Consider the following 24,120-nt stretch of genomic DNA (forward strand, 5'->3'; position numbering starts at 1 on the left):
CACCTGTGGAGGTCCTATGTCAAAAAGCCAGGACACACACATACATAAATGCACACACACACTCAAGCAGGAACAGGTGTGCCTCTGTTCAAAGGCAGGGCTCCTTGACAACCTGTTAAGACATACAGAGACTAATAGATCAGGATCAGGAGCCAGGGAGAAAACAAAATGAACTTGTCAATCAAAACTTTAATTGAATTTCACTGATGGAAAAAGAGGGTGAGCACATAATCTCGAATTAGATTGTAAAGGAAATAAGTGGTGGAGTTGTGATGTAATGGTTACTCATCACCCAGTTGTGACACTGTAAGGAGACACCAGAGCAAGACATAAAGGTCAGCTCCCATTAAAGTTAGATGAAAGTTTAAGTAACCCAGAGTAAAAAGTGAAACAGGCCACTGTATTCAAAAACTGTATACATTTCAAATTAATAAAACAAGTCAATCTATCTAACCTTTAATCTCAAAAAGATCAAATTAAACATTAAACTCAATCCCTGTTTCTGTGAAAAACAGCAAAAGTTAACAAAATTTAACAAAGACGCCTAAGCAATAAGGATTTCATTGGCCACAGTCTTTAGCGTGAATGTAGCCATCTTTTTCTGATCAGACTGAAAGAAGAAGGTGATGATTTGTACAGAAATACTTTCTGTATGTGGACAGATTACGAAAATAAACCGTACCTTTGGGTTTTTTTATAGCTCATGATAAGAGAAAGGGTGAACAATGTTTCCTGTCACTTTCATAGTTTGTTTAAGAGCTAACACGTAGCAGCTCCTGTGTGGTTATGGTCTAATGTCAGATGTGACCTTCTGAATAATACAAGAGGAAACAGGAGACATCAGGCAGCTATGCTGCAGAGCAACACACTTCTTCTGAGGGCTGTATGAACGCTGGCCTGGTGACCTCTACCTCAGGGATCATTTCTTACCTTCCTCTACCAGCCCCTCATCCTGCTCCTCCCACTCCTCATTGTGTCTTTAAGCTGACGTTTCATTTTCTGTTAAGACTGGTCCCAGTCTTCTTGCGCAGACATCACTTTCTGGTAGGACTGCAGCTATCGAATATTTTAGTATCCGAGTATTCTACTGAAAATCCCATCGATTAATCGAGTAATCGGATAAAATACATTTTTGTTTCGTTAAAGAGCAGTTAATTTTCAAATGAAAAATTTTCTCTTTAATATATGGAATTTTCTGATACAGCATGTCAATAAGAGCACTTGCTTTGGTAGCTCAAAAATTTGTAAACACACTTTGACACATTTTTTGTGCCTTGTACATCTCATCAAATGTTGCGGACCCATTAGTCTCCAAACTCCAGAAAAGAAGCTTGATTTGTTGCTAGTTGCTATTTTGTATAAGAGGTAGCTTGAGGGGTCTGAAAACTCTCTTAGTATGGCCTCAGCTCTATTTGAGATACCACTCTTTGATCTTTTTTAAAATTAAACGATTCCTCGAAGCGGAGAAAATTACTCGAGTAATTTTTGTAATCAAGTACCTTAAATAATTCGAGGAATTGTTTCAGCTCTACTTTCTGGAGTCTCAAATGTTGTCACGACAGGGTACTGCTGTGTTTCAACTGAAGGTCATAAAAACAAAGAGGTTCAGACACCTTGAGCTTCCTGCTTGAAAGTGACATCAGAAGAAAATGGCATCCAGCTGAATACAGTGTGATTACTCAACATCATCTGTCCTCATCCTTTAGGAACTTTGTTGTGCTACCTCATGAAAGAGAGTTGAAGTTTGCATTACAAGTCTGTGAGTACTTCTTGAAGAAAGACTGCCACAAGCAGTCAAATCAGTGCTCGGAGCGCCATGATATCTCACTCTTTCTTTCATTACTGTTGATGAATAAGAGATGTGTATCACAGTTCACAGAATGCTGAGATATCCGGTAATGATCCACCTGTCATGGCTCAGTTTTCTGCCCCAATGTATCAGCAAGGAGGAAAACTGGGATGAAGCCAAAACACAGCTTCAGAGAAGGGTGAAACAGTGGACGACAGAAGGGGAATATCAGGATGACTGACAGAGAGGCAGATACAGCGTTGAGTCTCTACTCTGAAGACATGATGGAAACTTCTGTCTCCTTTATAAATCTAATCAGTATTCATGAAATAATGTGACTGAAAATTCTTGGCTTGTGATGAAGGAATACAGCTCAGAGGCCTACTTCATCCTCCACTTCTCAAATAACTGTATAATGAATTCTTAATGCTTATGAATTGATCATGAGCATCGCTGGAAGTGGATTTGATTGGTCCTGTGATCTAATGTTGGCGGTATTATGAGCTTGTTGACTTGCCTTCAATGATTTAGATCAACACATGTGACCCCGACAAAGCACACATCTTCAGTTTCAATTAATCAAGACTTTGAATGACTTTCAAGATGTAGAATTTCACGATGATAAAGTTTTACTAATGAGAGCACACTGTTACTTTCAGATTTGATTGACAGGTCGGCTACATAACAGGCTGATTGGCAGAGAGCTCAGTGTCCAGTCGGTGCAGAGCAGAATTAGCTGTTTGGACGGAGGATATGGAAAAGTTGTTATCAGATGGTACCAGTCAGACGTCTGTGCCACATGATGAAGGTCATGTTTTCCACCTGTTATCCAACAAAGAAATTTAAATATGTTTAAAAATTTAAAGATAAGTATATCTTCAAAATTCAAACACATATAAATTGAGTTTATAGGTCAAACTAGAGATCTGTTGTGACCTGGCTACCTGGGTTAAATGGCCTCCATGTCTCATGAATTGTTTATCACCTTGGTCCAGTCACAGGTTGGGGGACAGCTGGGCTCAGTGTCTTAGTGTGAAAGGCCAAGAGAACAATACATGTGGAGTAAGTTTATGACTTTGAAAAAAAGAAAAGCATTCTACATAATTCAAATACTGCTTTATTAGAAGTTTCAGAAACACGCGGTGGTCTTTTAAGTCGATGAGCGGCTGTGAGGTGACAGACTGAACATTAGGCCAAGTATGTTCTGTATATTGCATCTAAGGAGGAGTGAAAGCTTTTCAAAGTGAAAAGAATTTCTCAATATAGGCTTCAGATTTCATTAGAAGCATTAGTTTTTTATCAGACATGATTAACACTCTTATCACTTGATTATGCAGCCTAAAAAATAACACTACTTCTACTTAAAGTGCTTTTTTTAATGATGTTGTTCTCGCTCCCTCAGTGTCTCTGCAGGCTCGACGCTCTGTACATCCTGGGCTCACTTTGCTGAGGGTGACCAGGCAGGTACCCAAGAGCCCCATGGTTCCCATTGTGATACGCCCTGGACGCAGGAGTTCCAGCAGCAGGAGAAGGATGGCGATTTGAAAAAGACGGATTGCGTCCGTTTCTGCAGTGATTCAGTCTCTGACTGCCTCTCTGGTTCTCCTCCCAATCTGCCACAGGAAGACACGAGAGGCTGTGAGCTTAATGTTTTCAGCAAGAAGATTAAAAACATTTAGCTGTTTCACAGTTTTTTAGCATCACTGCAGGCATTTAAAAACTGGTCATGCAAATGTTGTGAAAGTATGTGAATATATAAACCACACTACATCCCTCCCTTCACCCTAAAAGAGACAAAGACAACCCTTACAACATGGAGGAAAGTATTCAAAGTACCTGCTGTGTTAGCATAAGTTAGCCTTGAAAGAGCTAACAGTTCTTATCACAGATATAGTGTTGTGTTTGTTGACCATATACAACACACACATCTTAGCACACTGACATTACCATCAGCAAGTTTTCTGTCTGCAATTTGAAAATGTGACACTAAAAAGATCAAGGGGTAGAATCATGTAACTTTTATAGTCGTGCTAGGGGCAAAACATTCTCACAGGTAAGCTAATGGTGTCAAATACAGATTCTTGCTTTCTACTCGCACCTCAATCTAAGTTCAGATCGTTACCTAAGGTATTGAGCTACAGAGACTGGAAGAATGATATAAGGATATGGATACAGGTGGCCAAAATGAGTTTCCTCGGGTGGTAGCTGGGCCCGGCATTAGAGATGAAGAGGTCAGGAGCTTGGACTTTCCAAGGAAACTGGGAGTAGAGCTGTTGCTCCTTTGTATCTATAGGAGTCAGTTAAGGTAGTTTGAGCATTTGATAGGGATGCCTCTTGGGTGCCTCTCTTCAGAGGTGCAACAGGGAGGAGGCCTCAGGGTAGATCCAGAGCTCACTGCAGGGATTATATTTCTCATCCAGCCTGAGAATGCCTCAAGATCCTCTAGGAGGGGCTGGAAAATGTTGCAAGGGAGAGGGAAGTCTTGGGCGATTTGTCAAAACTGTTACCCCAGACGGCTGGTGAAAAGGAATGGACGGATGATAGGGCTAGATACCGCAGATACTGAGGAAAGTGCTGAAAACTGAAGCCCTAAGCTGTCTCCACATGAGCTCACGTGCATTCAGTTTGCACTTCCAAAACTGGAGCGAAGACTGAACAATGCAGCACTCAGTTTGATACGTCACTTGTCTTATTACTCTTTGAAACTCTTTGTTTGTTTTGTGTTTATATAGTTTGAGATCAGTTTATTATTTTCTTTGATTACACTGAGTTTATGTTTGCTTCGGATCATTCATTCACTCGTTTTCTTTGCTGCTTTTCCCCTTTCAGAGTCACAGGGGTTTGGAGCATATCCCAGCTGTCATTCAGCACAAGGTATGGTTCACTCTGAACACACACACACCAAAGGGCTTTTTCAAGTGACAGATCATCCTGAACACTTCACCAACATGCAGTCCTGCTTTGGATCAGTTCTTCTTTTAAGGTCTCACCCTCCTGGTTTTTCATCGATGCGTTGTTGTTCTTTTGTTGCTCTGAGGTCTGTGATGCTGATTTTCTGGCCTCCTCGAGGTCCATCTGGGCTTTCAGTGCTGCTCGTTTGTTCTTCTTCTTGTTCTCTTCATTTTGCTTTAAAAGGACATAGAAGCAATAAAATTACAGATTTCAGAAAACTTAAGTCAGCATAGAGCAGAATTACCAAACAGAGGAATTAACAAATCTATTTAAAGTGTAGAAGAATGAAACAAAAAGAGATTCACATTGTAACCAGAAAATCTTTAAAGAACGAGCACTTTAATTAGCAAAAGATGTTGCTCTGCTGCTCTCTGCTGGTGGGATGAGTCCAATACAACGACTGTCATCACAAATGGTCACCAATATGGCCCCAGCGAGTCTACAATGTTCTGTACAGTCGACAATGTAGGACAGATTCAAAGCTGCTAAAAAACGTACCGTCTGAAGTTTTTTCTTCAGTTCCACGTTAGCTTCTTTGTAGCTTTTGGATGTGGATTGCAGGTAATAAATAGCCAATCTGAAAAATGAAAGATGAGTATTCTTATTTGAGCGGAAAGTGTATATTCACACAGTGTGATTGTTTGTTTAACTCACACCATCAGCAGGATGAAGGGCAGCACCAGTCCAGGGTTTGAGGCATAGCTGAACACTTTACTAAACCAGGCTGGGAAGTCTGACTCCAGAGTCTCTTGGATCACATCAAACATACGCTTTTTCCCACTGAGAGAAGAGGGTGTGACTGTCAGATTGTCTAAATTTAAATATCCATCTCTTTAAACGGATCATCATCATTATTACCTGAAGGGTCCACAGTCAAAGGACGGGGGGATGGTGACGATGGTGTAGATGGCAGGCAGAGTGGACAGGAAGAGGATCACTAGCAGCATGGCCATGTAGAAGTTGTTGGAGCCAGAGGCCTTAAAGACTCTTTCCTGCGGCACGTTGCAGCACATCACAGCCCAACACTGAAGATACATGGATACATGGAGGCGGAGCACGTTCAAGGCAGGCAGGCAGGGGGCGTAGAAAGCTCCCATCCTGGAGGAAACATGAGGTGAAACACTGAAGGTGTTGTTTCTCATAAAGGGTAAAAGTAAAGTGACATCATACTTAGCATTGCTAATCAAACCTGCTTGTTTAGATCTTTTTCTTACCATATCATTCCTTGATTGAAGATCAGGCCCAGGACGTTTCCACTGACATCAAACTCAGAGTAAGACGGCTTTCAAGAGCAGCAGGAGAAAGACAAAAATAAGTCTTTGTCTTGTTTTTCATAAACATCATTTAAATTTAAATTATACATTTATGTTATGCAATTTCACACATTTCAATAGAACTTCAAAAGTTATCAGTCTAAACAAATCACGCACAAATCCAGCCTCGAGGTCCCAACACCAGCAGTAGTTGAGGAATCGAACGAGCACAGCTCTCAGGAAGTCACCGATCAGCAGGGTGATGTAGGTTGTCATGGTATCAGAAATGATCAGTCGAACAAACTCCTGAAAAGACGAAAAGCATCAATCACAGACACATTTTCTATTTTTTTACTGATTCAAAATGCTTAACAACATGTAAAGTTTAGTGTATCAACACTCAAGAGTATGTCTCCAAAAACTCTCCAAAGTGTAGGATTTGCAGGCCCTGTGCATAGTTTTATAATTTACCTACGCTTTTGATTAAAGTTTTTCATGCACAAAGCTGTGAAGCAGTCACACACTTAAGAAACACTTAGTCCTGTTTATAGCTAATTCTCTCTCTCTTTTTTATTTTTTATTTTGTTGTTACATCTTAAAACTTAAATCTTTTTGCAGATCTAGCTCCAGTATCTGTCATAAGTACAAAACAATAATAAGGCTAAAAGAAAACTACCAAAGGAAAAGAAAACTTCTCTTAAGAAAATTAACTTCTCTAGACCAGCAAAGTCCTGGTCCACATGCCACAGTGAGTGCAAAAAATTGAAAATCCTTTTTTCCCCTTTTTTGTATTTATGTTTTCTTTTCTTTTCTTTTCTTTTCTTTTCTTTTCTTTTCTTTTCTTTTCTTTTCCTTGTTTCTACAGTAAATGCAACTCACACACAGACACTTATGTTCAGTATTTTATCAATAACCATCTGAAGGCTGATAATCTCATTTTACTGTGATGAGTCACCAGTCTGTGAGTAAGAGTATCAGGTTAAAACTTAAGATGCATGGCCAACAAAAAGCAACAACAGACCTCCATTTTTTTGAGTTAACAACAAGCAAATACTTAAATGAAATTAAATATTTTAATTGCAACAACTTTTAAAATTTTGTTTAACTTTTATACACCCAGGAGAAAACCTCAATGAGATTAAAAAAGATCTATCCTAGCCCAGACAGGCTGCAGCAGAATGAAGACCAAAAATTATTTCAGACTGCTTAATCAAGTCTCAGAGATAACAACCATGAGAAAGATAGTGACAGAAGGTGACCAAAACAGTCAATATTTGGTTTAGTTAAAGATAATAATTATTTTTAAAATGGTGATCATAGTGGTTATGGTGCTGTAAAGTGTTAAGACAAGCAACAGACAAACTACTCTGCTATAAAAGAGTTATGAAATATGTGTCACCCTTCCCCTGAAGCGTCTTTGCTGCAATAACAAACTCTTAACAGTAAGGTCACCTCTGTTACACAAGGACATAGTTTTTCCTCTGCAGAGGCTCATTTTACACCCCGCCTCATTCAACAGCCAATTCTTTTCTCTGCTAATGACCTCATGTCACGTTTTACAAATAAGGTTTGGTTCATCAGCGACCAATTTGAAGGGCAGCTAAAGTGCCCACATCTCCTCTGAACTTTTCAAAGCTTCCTCAAACACTATCCTATCTCTGATCAGACAGTTAATCTTTCTTTGGTACCATGTTAATATAAAAAATCATAGGTTGATGACTTGCCTCAATTATAGATTACATTTATGAGGGAATGCTCAGTTTAAGTTTCGTTATCTTTAATTCATGTGCACCCTTGAAAGGACTTACACGCTTCAGGTAAACTTATCTTTATGCTGTGAAACAGACATCATGCCATGTGCACACTGACCTGCCCCACCATGGTCTCCCAGCATGGCCCTCTTGGAACATCAGCAGGATTGATGGCGATGGGTGGGGCCGTGCTGTTTTCTGACGCTGTACCGTTAAAAAGACTGGCTTCCCACGTGGTGATATTGAATTTCACAATTTTTTCCTCTTCCCTCTGTTAAAAAACAAACACCTGTGGTTTGGTGTGTTATAAAAATCACCATCTGTCATACCTACAGGCCCTGGTTCTCACTTTAAGGTTGATCTCATCCATGAGTGCAATGATGAAGGTGTAGAGATTTCCCAAGAAGAGAGCAAAGATGCGACCGAGCTGCCACTGCAGGGCCACACGAGGGTGGTAGTTCTCCAGGGTGCTGATGACGTCAAACAGCATGGGGCAAAACATCCCCAGTAATGACATCACCATGTTCACCTGGGATTACAGAGGACTTCATTAGCCTAAGGTCACATGACATGTAAATTTTACTAAATGATGGTGCTGAAATGTTTGAGAGTACAGTCTACTTCTGTCAGACTTAGTTGTTTGTGTTTCATAGTCTACGCATTGAGACGTAATCAAACTATCTTCACATCAGGCAACACAGGAAAAAACATTGAGCTAATCTCAAACTTCTCCATGTTTCTTCCCTTAAAATGTCCAAAGTCAAAGGTCTGATGACTGAATTCTTCCAGCGAGGAAAACCAAAGACCACTCTGTATGATTAACACCATCAACAAGTCCTGCTGTTGGTAAAAATTTTCCCCCTCCTCATTAAAATTGTCGCTGCTTTGCCTCTGTCTAATTGCTACCTCATTCCTCTCCCACCAGGTGTGATTCTCCAGTCCATCGAGGGCAAACTTCTGAGAGCGACGCACAACAAAATAGATAAGGTATCCACTTCCTGCCAAGCAGCACAAGACCAGGAAGTTTGCCAGCACACGCAGGAAACGAGTCAGGTGTATGTTGTCATCTTTTCTGCTCTCTTGTTCTTCTAAGATTGCTTCCTGGAATGGTACAAGAAGTATCGTACAGGATAAAGAGTCATGAAACACCGGGTACAGGATCAGCAACAAGCAGCTGCACTGACCTTAAAGCTGGTGGTGATGGAAGCAAACTTATTATCAGCAGTTTCAGCATTTCCTATCAGGTAGTCCCAGCTGGTGAACATTTTCCAGCTGAAATTAAAGCTGTTGTCATCACCAACACCTGACTCGTTGGCGTTACGGGCCATCCTGTGAGCAGAAACGAGGATTCAGAACGCCTTTATACCTTGAAGAGATTCATTAATCATGTAGGTTAGGTACGTACGTTCTTATGACCACCATATAGCTATAGGCCACTGTCCCCACACCAACCAGGAAGTATGACAGAGGCATACGGAATTTGAGCCAGCCAATGGCACGCTGATTGTTGTAAAAACCGTAGAAGAGGACTGAATACTGAGCGTATCCCTGGGAACAAAACCTAGGTTAATGTGATCCCCAATGAGGAATTCAACACAGTGCTTCCTAAAGAGTCTGCACGGGTTAAATAAACTCACTCCAAAGTCCCACAAGACAGCAAAGTCCATGGCACTGGCCTCCTCAGCTCTTGGTACAGTCTTTCGTGGGATGCTGCCATATGGTCGCCCCATTAATGCCTGTCAGCAATAAGAAGGGGAGAAGCCTTATTGGCTTCAGATACAGAAATAGCCGTGATTTGTCTCAAATGAAGAAAAGTCATGTACAATACCTCTGGAACCATAACAAGGCCAAAGGTCAGACCAAACAAAATCATGTTGATGCCATACATCCACCTCAAGAAGAGAAAGTAAGACGCAACAGAGGAACCAAAATGACCTGAGAGGCAGAGGGAGGAAATGTCAAGATGTCAGTCAAAACGGTGTACTGCTCTGAAACCAGAAAGCTGGACCAAACAAACAGAAAATAACAAGTGATCTGATTTCTTAATCTCTAAAAACTCTCAGAAGCTTCTGTGAGTAGCTTTGAAGTCAAAGTTAAAGATGTGTCATAATTTCTTCTTCTTCTTCTTTTTTTGTTTATTTTCATTATTATTTGAGCAGTTTGGGTTATTCAAAGCTTCCGTGAGGAGTTTTTAGCTGGTCATGAAATTGACTGAAATTAACAGCAATTCATTTCTGTGACCTACAAATGCAAACAAGACCAGCAGGAGTAAGATTTTCACGTCCTGTTTGTAATCTTAAACACTAGAAACAGATGTGACAACCCCGACAAGGTGAGCTTATTTGCCTAAAAGCATTATGTTTGTACACTGGACCAGAAAAAAAGTGACAGTAGTTCTTTCTTTGACCACAGGGGGCACAAAAATCAACACAATCAATGAGACACCTGGGTATAGATTGTTCTAGTGGTTCTCAAATGGGGGTATGCAAGATTCAAACATGTGTATTCAAAAAATAGCAAACAAGCAAAATTCCTTTATCATCATTTATTTAATTATGTTAGAATCCGATATAAGTTTAAGTTCATAAATTTAATATCATACTCGATAGACACTAAGAGTACAGTGCTATGTTCTTTTTTTTTCCATCCAAAACTGCATTGTGCTTGTTAGGGGGTACTTGGCGAAAAAAAAAAAAAAAAACACATATCATGACTGAAAAAAGTTTGAGAACCACTGTTCTACAGTGTTTTTGTTTGATCAAGACAAGACCAGGAGCTGAATGTGTGTCTGTCATATAAGGAAGATATTGGTGACTTCATGTCACCTTTGCACACAGAGCAAATAACTAGTCAGCATTTACCAAAATAGAAACAAAAACCAATGTATTTATAGTTTAGTTGGCTTTTTTTAAATCAATATCATATTTTAATTGATATAGAGTTAGAGTTAGGTATTTCAGTTGCTTATGTAATCATTTTAACAGTCTTACTGTTATTAATGTATTAGCCTTAATTAATTAGCACTTAAAATGCTTCTTGTATAAATGGAAATTCAAGAATAATCTCACCTTGCATCTTTGCAGAATGTCTTAAAAAGACATTAAGAATGATCATGCAGAAATAATTCTTTGTTTCACTGATAGTTTTCTTTGCTTTTGCAGGTCTTAAAGAGGTTTCCCTATAAACTTCATATGAACAAACTCTATCAGAACAATAAACCAAACTTTACTTTCAATCTCCTTGATTTTCATCTCCCATGGTATGCAGGCCGTTTTGAAGTTTTCAAAGTCTCGTTCAAACTTCATCCATTTCTACAAAGGAAAAGATCAGATCTCAAACTTAACTTTTGCAGACAATGACATTCAAGGTATTTTTGAGTAAGGTTGTGTGGGAAACTTGTCAATAGTAACTGAGGTACCAACAGGGTATTAACCAGCTTCTTTGCTGAGTCTATGCCAAGTTCCTCCACAGAGGCTGAGCTGACAGGATCCTCTGAGTGTAATAAGTTACTGTTGATGAGTACCTTGAACAACCCCACTTCAAAAAGAAAAGCTCTTCTCTTAGATCAGCGTGTGCTTCCTTACCTTGGTCATCATGACTTTGTAAGCATAAAGCTTCCTGCCTTTCCCTTTTCCCAAAGCTCCTTCATATTTCTCCACAAACTCCTGAGACTCTCTACAGAAAAGATGATCTCATCAGCAATACTTATGGTCACACATTGCCTCTGGTTTTGTTTCAGAATTAGTGCAAACATAAATCATAACTCTGTGAGTGTATTTACCGTAAAGTCACCAGTTTCTTCTTCATGCGCCATGGTTTTCCCCTCAGACCCTGGATTAATTTCTTCTTCTCGTCCACGGCCTCCTTCAGCTTCTCCAGCTCCTCTGGTGATAGAGACTCAGGCTTCACCTCCTCATCTTTGTCCTCCTCTTTTTCCTCTTCTTCCTTGTCCTCCTCATCATTTGTTTCCTGCTCTGAACTGAGAAGAGAAAGTTTCTTAGTCCATGTAACACTGATATCATAACCAGTAAAATACTTTGACTGTAACTGCAGATAGAGATCATTTCATGTCTGGTATCTTTACCTTGTTTCCACTTTCTTGTGCTTCTTTTTCTTCTTTTTCACTTCTTGCACTTGCTCTTTCACTTTACGTTTTCTTTCAGCTTCTTCTTTCTCTTCCTTGTTGACGCTCCCGTGTCTCTTTTTTCCCTTGACATCTCTGTCTCCAGTTTCCTCATCCTCCCCCTTCCCCATTTTTCTTGTCTTTTCATTTCTCATATTCTTCCTTGTTTTTTCTGCCTTACCACTTTTCACTTTGGCCCTTTCCCCCTCTGTACCCATTTCTCTTCCTTCTGTTTCCTGATCCCTCCTTTCTCTCCTTCTTCTACTCCTGTCTCTCTTCTCAGGCTGGGGCTCCTTCTCGCCGTCTCCAGCTGTAGATGTTTCTCTGCTCCTCTCTGTCCTTCTTTTCCTTTTCTCTCTGTCTCCATCCCTTCGTCTTGTTCTCTGTCTCTCCCTCTTGTGTTCCTCTTGCAAGGTTGAAACATCATCTTCACCTGTAGAGGGACAAACACATTTTGTGATTTTTTTTTCAGTAGTAGTGTTTGTTGTTTAAATCCTGAACATATTCAGACTTGCATCAATGGCTTAATGACTTGTCACTTTCTATCTCATGTAGGTACTATACAGTCATGCCCGCTGCATTAAACACACACACAACAATAGATATCTATTTGGACAGCAATAGCTACCCTGGATAAAACCTGAATACACATGTATATCCAATTAATCCTCAGGAAGAAATCCAGCATAACAATTTGGTTCATTATTTTGCTTCCACCTGGTGACAGAGTGTCGTTGCAGATGGCTTTGGTAAATGATATGGAGGATTTTTTATTACTTCCTGTTAATATTTAAAGCACAAAACTTTGGATAACTGGTTATGGTTAAACATTAGCAGCAAAGAAAGAAGTTGAGAGGAGGAGAACCACAGAGTTTGCAGTTTGGTAACACCAAGAGCTGAGAATGAGAGAAACTGACCAAACTGAAAAACCAAACATGACGCAACTGAGCTGAAGCAGGCTAACATTAAGATGCAACATGAATGGAAATATTCAGTTTGGTGTCCATTCAGCTATCGACTGTCAAATCTGAGGGACTTTTTTATTATATGAGATCATCTTAAAATTATAAACCAGTCTCAGCTTGTTTTTATCTGTTTTGGTCGTTGGGGAAAAGCAGGACAGCTTGTTCAGGAGCCCTGCGCTCTGTATCAGGCTCATATCTCACCCTGTTAGGAGACTAGTTCACGTAACAACCATCTAACTACACAACACTTACTTGAAATAAGGAAACACTCACCTGTTAGTTCCAGTCCGATGTCAACTGTGGGAGGAGGAATCGAGAAGTCAACATTTTGACTGTCGTTTGAGCTGAATACGTTTGGGTCCATAAAATATTACAATAGTGTAAACACTTTGAGCCGTGCATTTCAACAGCTTGATCTGAGAATACTGTCTGACTCACAGATTTGATAAATTGAGGCATCTGTGGATACAGTTTAAAAACAGTCTGATATTGAAGTTTAGTGAGGCATTTTGAGACAGAAGGAGCAGCCTGTTGTTTTCTCCAAATTTATGTCAAACATGACTTATGAGAGACAGAAGCCACTATGAGATTTTAAAAAAAAAAATGAGGATTTCCAGGTGAGTTTTAACTAAGTGCATGCTGTGGCCCAAGAACAATCTTGTTAGGATAGCCGTGTTTTAAACAACGAGTCCCTGAGCTGAACATTCGGTCGATTTATTTGGAAGACACAAAAGATCAGAGCACATTAAAGATAATCAAAGCACACACTTGAGTGTACCTCACCAGAAACACTTTAATCCATCTCTTTGATGTTAAAAAGCTACAGCGCTCACACATTCATTGAAACAAGAGATTGCTAAAGTTTGTCTGCACAGCTCCTGTTCCTCTTTCAAAAGGTTCGACTTCTTCATCTCAAAACAAAATTCACTATAGTTTGTCCCAAAATAAAAATACAGACAAAATGTTTCACAAAACTTTTTGATATGGTTTATGATTAAAAAAAATTAGGGCTGAACGATTGAAAAATAATCTAAATGGGATTTTTTTGGAGGGGCAGTGTAATTTATCTTCTGTATTATTCACTAAACAGAAGCACTAAGGCATTAAATAGTGTGACCAACAGGACAAAGAATACTGTCAACACAAAAAACAGTTCTTTCCTGCGCTTATAAAAAAAGATAAAAGGAGCATTATGAAATTTTACTGACCTTCAGTTGTCATTGAAAGTAACAAACCAATACAGAATAAAGTGAACAAGGGTATGGCTTTGTCAGCATCAATCATTCTGCTGTATGGATCTCGTAGCTCACATGGTTTTGCCAGAAAAAAGCAGCACATTGACGTGTGCTGGTTTTAAGGAAGAAAGAGTACAAGTTACTGTATTCCCTTCAGATCTGTGGACATGAAACTTTTTTTTTTTAGTTGCAGCATTTGCTGTTTGAAAATTGCATTCCAGTGTGATGTTGGGCTCAATTTGATTAATTGTTCAGCCCTAATACAAATGTAGGCTATCCAACACTTTTATTAAATTTAACATTTAAACATTATATTCATAAATTCAATTAAACTCTCTTTATTTACATAATCTTCTCTTTTCACCTTCGATGACCCCAGCTTTGTAAATCCAGTCCACTGCTTTTATATCCTCAATGAACACTGACCCCTCTCACCTGCAGGGCTTAACCTACCTCATTGTGTACCTGGCTCTATTGTCCTGCACTAAAAAGGGAAACAAAGAGAACCACTGACAAATTGAACTGATATTTATGTAGTCGGCCCTTTGATGTGTGTCCTTAATGTAACCGGAGTGGCCGGCACATGGGTCATTAAGGCCGTGTGCAGCAGAGGGGCACAAAGGAGGCAAACAAAGGCTTAATGAAGGGAGAAGGGAGGACGGGGAGACAGCCAGAGGCCAGATCCCAAATATGCAACTGAATGAGAAGGATTAAAAAAAATGGGGGGTAAAATAAATGTAAAAGTGTTTAATTGCTGTTCTTTGAATGAATATATACAGGAATCCAGTGCTTTTACTTGACCAGTTTAAAATCTAAGGCTGAATCACACTATTACAAAACAAATGCTTCTGTTTAAATAAAAATAAAGTCAGCCATCAGTTTTGTCATTAACACAAAGAAAGATTTCTCTTTTATAACCAGTAATCCAATTTGGCATGCTGCAAACTGCAAAATGATTAAAATGAATGTAAAGCAGATTTTGCCTCAGAAAACTTGAAATTGAATATTTTCTCCAGGAACAGGGACTAACAGTCCTCAATTCACAAAACTCCTGTGTCATTAAACCCGAAAGCCAAAAGAGGAGTTAGGTCATGAAAATAAACTTACTGTCGTTCTCAGAGGTGATGAGACTGCTCCGAGACATCTTCCTCTCATGGTCCTGTAACCCCCCACAAAAATCGTCACCAAGCTTCTAGTGACCCCAGTGGAAGTGAAGCTGCAGGGTCTTCTCTTGCATCCTCTTAGGGACGGACAGGTCATCCAAGCCCACGCACTGCCATGGGAATGAAGTTTGTTTGTGGTGTGTGTGAGTGTGTGTGTGAGTGTGTGTGTGGTTGATGAGGGGCAGGTACATGATGAGTAACTCGCATGAGAAGTTCACTTTTTCCTTGTCATCCATCGACCCGAAACAGGGACAATGACAGCATGGAAACCCTAGAGCTACGCAATTTCACTGGTGATCAATTATTTAAAACAGTTATGACTGCCTTTATGCAGCTGTGTGTGTGTTTGTCAGTGTTTATGAGTGTGAATATAAAACAGGAGGGGTTGAGAGAGCACTGGGCCAAACTGAGGGTCATGACTCTGATACAGAGACTGTCTCTGTATCATAGACAATGACTCAGCTGAGGGGTGACATAAGGTGATTTTTGGTTCACGGTTTGCTCTGTCTCATAGAACAACTTGTGTTGAGAATAAAGGATAGATTTTGTTTATACAGCACCTTTGACATTTGACTATGTCAGCATGTTTCTTCAAATGATAACTAAGACTTAAAGCTGCTGTCAGAAAGTTCAGTTTAGGTTTTTGATTAACATCAGTGCACCATGTGGATACAGCTCTTTGCGTGTATCTGTGCATTAACATGAATTCACAAAATATCTTTTTCTGCTTTCTTTTCACAATCAAATATTCAAAGGTCCCATGTTGTGCACAAATCACTTTATTAAGTATTTCAGTAATGTGGGTCTGTGTGAAATCTCTCCAGCAGTGGGGAGGAGAATGCTGAAGTTGACAACCATCACTGCTTTGTTTTTGGCTGTAAACAGCCACATAGTTCCATGCACAAGCTTCCCATCTCAGAAGAAGACAAGACTAATGAACTAGAGTTCATTTATGAGGGAAATGTGCCAGCTACACTCAGTAAAACTGTGCATGTGTGTGCTAGTCACTTCATGGCTGACTGCTTTTCCAACTTTGGACAGTACAACAGAGAGCTAGTGAATAGACTGGTCCTGAATCCAGGAGCATTACCAACCATCCACCAACAAACCTCTGACCCTGGAAATGTGAGTATTTTAAATGCTGTGTGCTGTTGAGCAGATGTAAGAGCTTTTCTTCTGTGCCCCCCCCCTGTCTCTGTGTTAGCTTCAAGATGCTAACTTTAGCTGCGGTTAGCCTGTTGTTTTAGCCTGTAATGTTACGGTAAACGGCCTTCGCTGTTTTCTAAACACTGTGTACTGGGAGCTCGGTAGTCATGGATGTGGCGCTGCTCTTGGGGACAGTGCTACCAATTCGTCAGCATTGGGAGTAGTAGTAGTCGTAGTCTGTAGTTAGAAGTCACCAGACAAGAGTCTGGGGCGAAAGGGGGGGGGGGGGGGGGGGGGGGGGGGGGCCTGAAGCACACATGTGTAATCAAATAGCTTTGTGTAAGCAAGAGGATAACAACAATACGGTTTCTAAGCTGCCTTTATGAAGCTGACTCTATTGGGCAGCTAATGCTGCTCCACACAGTGAACAGCTCTCCAGCCTGTAAACGCCATAGTCTTTTTGTTTGATGGCAACAAGCAGCAAACTCCATCCACCAGCAATAAGGACAGTGATGAAGTCGTGACAAAAAAAATGACCTCAATCTGAGTTCCTTATTTTTCTGACTGCTCACACTGTAATGGTTGATTTTTTTTTTTATTATTAACTCATCAATTTCAAAGATTCTAAATTCACAAATTGTCCAATCAGAGGCCTCACTCAGCAGACAGACAGGTGCCCTATAGCTGTTAGTGTGGAGGCTCACATTTGATTCAAAACTCAGTATCAGAAACAGGTGGTTGATGTTACAAATACTACAAGGATGTATTATACAGTCTGTAATAGGCACTCACTTTTATTTTCTGCTCAGGCATATTGTTTTATTTGGGGTTGAACTAAAACAAAGTTGTAAAGCCACCGACTGTTCAGGCGTTCATTCTCTTTTGTTTTTTTGTTTCGTGATGTCATGTGGGTGCTGATTGTTTTAAACTCAAGACTTTTCCTGTGTTTAATGGAGTTTGTTCTTGTATTGAAAAGACCTACTATTTAAAAAAATGCTTAGTGACATGCATTCATTTAACTTGTCTGACACAAAACCTCACCAGTGATTTCAGACATTAAAATGTCAGTGTAGAAGTTTTCAGTCTTTGTGATGAAGCTCTGATTTGCTTCATCAGGTTATGGGGAACCATCAGTATTAGTTTCAGTTTTATTTGTTCCTTAGCTCCTGGCCATGAACTTACTGCTGGAACTTTAAGATGAAAGGTTTAAAGTTAAACAATTTCGATGTGAACAGCAAAATGAAAATGGATACAATAATTTGTAACATTTTTGATATTGACTTAAAAAAATTTCTAAAGAGATTTTTTTAAGAGAATTTAAAGAGTCCAATGACCTTAAGTTTTTTAGGAGACTATCTTAAGGTTCAGGAAGGACAGACTGGAAAGCAATATCTGGTTATGAAAGTTAACTGAGGTGAGCTTACAAAACCCAAAGAAGAGCTCATGTTCCAGCCAAATAGACCAGCAGGGGGCGATGTTGCTCTGTACTATGGTCTACAGGAAGAACCCCTTGTGCTTCAGTCGAGATTATTTTTATCTTGAACTGCCTTGTTTTCTCCATGTGTATCTGTGGGAGTTTGTGCACGTGTGGAGAAAGCCCAGAGTGTCACAGACATGTTAGCATGTTTGAGTATGTGTATGTTCATCCACTTGTGTGTATGTGTGATATGGGGCCAGGGAGCGTCAGAGAGGGGTTCAGTTTCTCCTGGCTAAAGTTAGCTGCAGCGAGGAGTGTAACTTTGAACAGTGAGGTGAGGGAGGTCAGCAGGGTCACATGAGAGGAGAGTCATCCAAACAAACTGTATCTGACTGTAAATGGAAATGAACACATGTCACTGTATAGCCTGGATGATCACCTGAGGAACAGATTTCAGACTTCTTGTGTACACAAAGCTGTATGGAGGATACTGAATAAAATCAGATAGCAAGAGTTCATTTCTGTCATGTAGATAAAAGTCAGTGCTGCATATGGTTTTAATATTGATACTGTCTTTCATTAAAAAAGAAAAAAACATAAAACACAAATACACAGCCTGCCAAAAAAGGTCTGGACTCTGTGGGGGCAAATCCATGTGTGAAAATGACATCTCATGCTCCCTGAACCACTCTCACAATTTGAGTCTGATGAATCCTGGCATTGTCATCTTTGAATATGGCCGTGCCATCAGGGAAGAAAAAACCCATTGATGGAATAACCTGGTCATTCAGTATATTCAGGTAGTCAGCTGACCTCATTCTTTGAGCACAGACTGTTGCTGAACCTAGACCTGACCAACTGCAGCAACCCCAGATCATAGCTCTGCCCCCACAGGCTTGGACAGTACAGTAGGCACTTGTACAGTAACCACTGGGCATGATGGGTGATCACTTCATCTTCACCTCACTGATGGCTGACGGACAGTGGTCAGACTCTACCATCATCAATGCAAGATCTCGATGAAAAATTAATGCAAAACTGGATGGAAATAAATCTTGTGACACTGCAGAAGCTTATCGAAACAATACCACAGTGAATACATCCACTAACAAAGCTAAAGGTAATCCAACGAAATCTTTGAGTGATTTTTTTTTTTTTTGGTGGCAACTTTTTTTTTGGCCAGGCAGTGTATACTCTATGTCTTATGGCTTCGTGTCATGCAGATAGCTTTAGGTTATTTTGTCCTGGGGTGATTCACCTCTTGGCTACTGCCATAATAAGGAGGAGAAAATAGTTCAGGGTGCTCATGGTGTCAAAAATACATTCATGATTAGTTCTAGTTTTTTTATACAACTACAAAATGTCAAATATTTAGGGTTCATGTACAAAAGAGGCACAGTGTGGGGTTTTAACATAGACTAAGGGAATTAGGTTAATGTGCTGCACAGCTGTATTCATGCATACACAGAAACCCTTATACATTTTAAAGGTCTCAGCATATGTGGCCTTAATAGCCCTTTAATTTTTCCAATTCAAGGGTGGCATTTATGCTTCTGTAATATCTCGCTCTGAAAAAATGATTTCACAAGTGTCACAGGTGAGCTCCAGTCATCCCATCACCTCGCTAGCATTGGAAGTATTAACAGAAAGGTTACAGAAGTGAGACAAGATCACTGATGATCTGAAATACTTTGACGTAACATGGGGTCACACACTAAGACATCGATAAAGCACAGCTGTGAGATCAAGGCTGATGTGAGAATGCAGCAAGTAGTATTCACAGCAATCTGTTGACGGTGTTAATGTGACTAATGCAAACCTGGAAGGATAACAGATAACACAATGAATGAAAACGTCTGATGCTGAAGGAAAATAGCTCTTGGAGCAGTGAAGGTGTTTCCTCCTCTGTCTGTTTACATGTAGCATCATAAAAAACACTAAACTGTGGCATACGCAACATCCATGTGACCTCATGCTCTGCTTCTCAAGACTCATCCCATCCAACAAGCGCAGCCCCACCATTGTTGTTGTTATCCTACTCACACGTGGCCAATTTAGGGGGAAGAGCATCTGGAAATTCTTGGAAATTTTTCAATGTGCACATGTGAAATAGGAGAGGTATCCCTGAATACCATGCCTCATGGTTTAGGGCCGTGGTCTATGGGGCAAGTAGAACTTAGATGGTAAGATCTAATCAAAAGTTCGTAGTGTCTTGGTGTTTTCTTTTGTTGCACTTTGTTCTAAAGTTTGTTTGTGTCTTTGCTGTGTTTAGTGAGACTGTCAGTTTTCTAGATAGGAGCATGCTTCACATTTAAGAGTTGAAAGGGGTCAGCATGTACAGTATGTGTCACACTCAGTAACAGATGATCTGTTTGTCACAAATCCTGTCTGTCCCAATGCTTAAGGTTACAGAGGCAGGAAAAACAGGCCTGAGTCACGGGAAGCTTGTGTTTACAAATGTTTTATCTTAGCGATAGTTGGTTCCTCAGTATGAAGGGGTTTGATCTCCGCTCCCTCAGTCACATGCCGAAGTGTCTTTGAGCAAGTGGAGATTCACTAAAACTGTTGGTCCCCTACTACAGCAGTCTCTGCCATCAGAGTGTGAATGTGGTGTGGATGGGTGAATGCGACCAGCATTGTAAAAGTGTATGTAGAGGTCAGAAGGAAAGAGCCATGTAAATACAAGTCCATTTGCCTGTACCAGATAGCTGATGGCTAAAACCAACAAAGTTAGAAGGAAAATTAGGAGTTTTCAGACTGTAAAAGACTTCACGTGCCTGATGATAATCCTTTTACCGTTTTTACTTTAGGGTACTCAAACTGTCAAAAACAAATGCTGTCGGCTCATGTGATCCTGAGCCTGTCTTTCTCTACTGATAGTGATCAACCCTGTGAACTTTGTGAAGCAATAAAGCGTCTTCAGCTGAACAACTGTTGACGCTAAATGTAAATCAGCAGGGAGTTCTACCCCTGAGGGTAAAACCTGGCTGTTTTTGTCAGAGAGGGAGGGCAGCTGAGAGGGGAGTGCAGGTTAATCAGGTGTGACTCAGGTCATAGTCACATTTCTGCCAAAGGGATTCAATATGAGATAATCACAGCATATGAAGACTTGTTATTACAGACATTCAAAGCAGGCGGTATCATGTGTAGCTTATAGGCCTGTGTGATCCAGGGTGTTTACCTGAAACTCTGTCTGGAACAACTGATTACCTTTCAGCAGAGGTTGGACTTGTTTTTCAGTTTTTTAGATACACTATCACTGTGAAAACAGCTCCAGGAATTTCATTTGTTTCATACAGGGACATTTAAAAAATATAACAGAAGAATATGAAAAGGTAAAAGATGAATCATGGTTCCAAATCCATCCCCGGCCCACGTGTCTTTTCTTCGAAAGCTAGCCCCTGCCCACATCTCCCTCCCTTGTGTCCCTCGCCACTAAATTCCTTCTTCCTGTTTTTGCTGAGAACTGAATTTTTTCCAAGTATGGAAGTAGAGGAAGGCAGAAACATTTTCAGGAAGAACAGATCTGCTTCACAACGGAGGCAAGACAGAAAACGACTCACAAACATACTGAACATGGATTTAAAAAAAAAGGAGGAAGAGTATTGCTCAACTACTTTGCACCGTGTTCGTGGCACAGCTTCAGATAGTGTGGGAGAGTGTGAGTGAGAGGAAGAAAAAGAGAGCATGGGGAGTATGCGTGAGTAAAACAGCGTCATCAGGCACGGGGCGGACCCTGTCAGACTCTTGGTGTTGTTGGGGGCGGGGCTTGGCTTCTGGGATTGACAGATTAAAGGGACGGAGGCGTGTCTTGCCCTTGCAGACAGAGAAGCACGTGGCCAGCCCCGTCTGCACGAGGGAACAGCAACAAAGACCAACCAGTCTGGGGAACAGAACAGAACACAGGACATCTGCTGCACACACATGTACACACACACTCACACACACTCACATGCAGGGGTTCACATTTGTTCAGCACACGCAGACATGTGGTTGTACATAGAGTCCCATAGATCAGCTCCTTAACCCACACAGAGCACTGTGTTTATGCAAATGGCTCCACAGCAGCATGAGTACATTGTTTTTCTTGCAAATATGCCACCTTTCTGTAAGTTGTCACTCCACACACACACACTTTCAACAGCACATTTAAACACATGCAGCATGTTAACCGAACAGTCATCCAGATATCCATGTATGGTGAGGTTTTTGTGTCTGAGGAAGAGAAATGGGGAGAGAAAGGATGAAGGGGAGAGTTAAGTGTGCTGGGAAAGTTGAGAAACAAGACACACATTCATGAGAGAGGCAGAGGAGTTGTGTGGCAGCGCAAGTGAGGGACTGAATGGCCAGTAGGTGCTGAATCAGCACATCATGTTCATCTGAGCCTGGACTTTTTTCCTCATCTTTTTGTCCCTTTACTGCTTTAAATCTCTCCATGTCCTCTCACAGCACATTACATGTTTCTTTTTGACTCCTCAAAGACAAGAAAAAAAAACACTCCAGTGTGTGTCCCACCTCACATGTTTCCACCTGTGTTTCCCCAACAATTAAATCAACTGCAGAGTAAGTGGAACTGAGAGTACGAGGATTTACAACAAAGCTGTCTCTGATCTCCCGCGAATCATTCAGACAGGCACCCTCTGTTCATGCAATGTTTTTCCTTACTGACATTGGCATGTGCGCACACACACACACGCACGCAGACGTGGCTTTTACACAAAAATCGTCACACCCTTCTTGCAGGGCTGCACATGAACTTGAATGTGGAAGGGGCAGGGTGGGGGGGATCAAGTTTTAAAACAGCCTCAGTGCAGAGCTTATCGAGCCCCGCACACAGCTTATGTAAATGGATAAGCTGCCATTTCCACCCCTAGCCCCTTTATCAACAGTGTCTCACCACGCCGACGCCAGACACGGGCAAGCTGTGCCCCTGTGTGTGTGTGTGTGTGTGTGTGTGTGTGTGTGTGTGTGTGTGTGTGTGTGTGTGTGTGTGTGTGTGAGATGGGCCAGTATCTGCCTGGTAACTACATACAGGCTGTTCCAGATTCACATAAGTAATCCTCACGCCCACACACACACACACACACACACACATGCATGCAGACACACAGGGGGCAGTCACTGAAACACAACAAAAAGCATCACCCCAAATTGTATGCATCTGTTGTCATAGCAACATCGTCACTTTCAGCTCCTCACGTGCACACATCATGGTCGTGGAGAAGAATTGTCGCCCCCGCCTTTTCTCCTTCAATGCAGCCACCAGCACCATTATACTGAACCACCCACACACACACACACACACACACACACACACACACACCAAAAACACAAACACAAACACATTCACATATACAGTGGTACTGAAACCTATAAACACACACACAGAGGCTGAGCTATGACATCGAGGGGGATGGGTAACGATACTCGACACCTCCCACTCTCTCCTCAGCTGCTCCCTCCCCTCACTGAAACCCATGAACCTTCACATACTAAACAGACATACACACTTCACATACACACATACTCCTTTTATTTTTTTGCTTCTGCTTACAGGGCTGCTTAAACAAAACACACACACACACACACACACACACACACACACACACACACACACACACACACACACACACAAAGAGCTCAGTGTAAGACACAGGCTGCCTTCTCTCTGCCCCCCTATGCTTTCTTTACTCAAAAAAGTCTGTACAATGAGGGGACCATACAGGCGGCAGCAGGATTTGCATCAAAATGCCACATGATGAGTTTTTTAACCATCCTGAAAGATACACTTTAAACCAAAACCATGACCGCCTACTGTATTTGTCAACACATCACCCCTTTCTATCATTTGATTGACTTACTTGATTATACTGTCACTTTAATCAATGAGTCATGTTCCTGGATCCTCCCTGCTTTTTCTAGTTGTATGCAAATGAAGTCATTGTTATCAAAGTGAGTCTTTGTTTGAAGTCTCAAAAGATCAACAGACAGCCGCATGAACATCATGTGACACTGAGTTTATTTCTGCTTAATAAAAGAGTAAATGTGCTGCTCATACCTCTGTGATAATGGTAATTTTGCTTCTTTATTCCATTCAAGCAACAAGGCTACGTTTACATAGCAATTAAGCTGGCTTTTGTCAGAGATTGACTAAGATGACCCTGTTGTAGGGTGAATTTTCCTGAATGATCAGTTGCAACATCTCAACTAAACAGTTGGTTGAAAAAGAAAGAACAACAAATGTTGTGTTTTTCTTGAAATCATCTCATTCTCATGAGTTACTTGATAGTTAAACCAGAATTTTTTTTAAATTGTGACATTTGTGT

The 24,120-nt window shown here is 40.7% G+C and overlaps 1 protein-coding gene across 1 annotated transcript; it reads right to left on the bottom strand.

The window, feature by feature from the left end:
- Positions 1 to 3,128: 3,128 nt before the first annotated feature.
- tmc1 (transmembrane channel-like 1) lies at positions 3,129 to 15,331 on the bottom strand. The gene is made up of 20 exons (XM_074670303.1): positions 15,176 to 15,331; positions 13,107 to 13,130; positions 11,830 to 12,301; positions 11,527 to 11,724; positions 11,330 to 11,420; positions 10,975 to 11,056; positions 9,574 to 9,680; positions 9,383 to 9,481; positions 9,151 to 9,293; positions 8,930 to 9,074; positions 8,652 to 8,846; positions 8,095 to 8,274; positions 7,864 to 8,016; positions 6,172 to 6,300; positions 5,956 to 6,023; positions 5,600 to 5,839; positions 5,396 to 5,521; positions 5,240 to 5,318; positions 4,780 to 4,915; positions 3,129 to 3,402 (listed from the first exon to the last, which is right to left on the bottom strand). The coding sequence occupies exons 1-20, from the start codon at positions 15,210 to 15,212 to the stop codon at positions 3,188 to 3,190; spliced, it is 2,919 nt and encodes a 972-aa protein (XP_074526404.1). The 5' UTR covers positions 15,213 to 15,331; the 3' UTR covers positions 3,129 to 3,187.
- Between the last annotated feature and the right edge of the window lie 8,789 nt (positions 15,332 to 24,120).

The sequence above is a fragment of the Halichoeres trimaculatus genome, unplaced genomic scaffold (assembly GCF_033239565.1).
Source record: "Halichoeres trimaculatus isolate MK-OKI-2021-1 unplaced genomic scaffold, fHalTri1.1 fHalTri1_scaffold_5, whole genome shotgun sequence".
Lineage (NCBI taxonomy): Eukaryota > Metazoa > Chordata > Actinopteri > Labriformes > Labridae > Halichoeres > Halichoeres trimaculatus.

What these genes read in the sequence shown, in the direction of transcription:
- tmc1 (XM_074670303.1), bottom strand. Translation starts at nt 15,212, where the DNA reads ATGTCTCGGAGCAGTCTCATCACCTCTGAGAACGACA. An exon ending in CACAAGAAAGTGGAAACAAG is followed by an intron (nt 11,725 to 11,829) that starts GTAAAGATACCA and finishes TTCTCTTCTCAG; the next exon opens with TTCAGAGCAGGAAACAAATG. An exon ending in ATCGATGAAAAACCAGGAGG is followed by an intron (nt 3,403 to 4,779) that starts GTGAGACCTTAA and finishes TTCCTGTGGCAG; the next exon opens with ATTGGGAGGAGAACCAGAGA.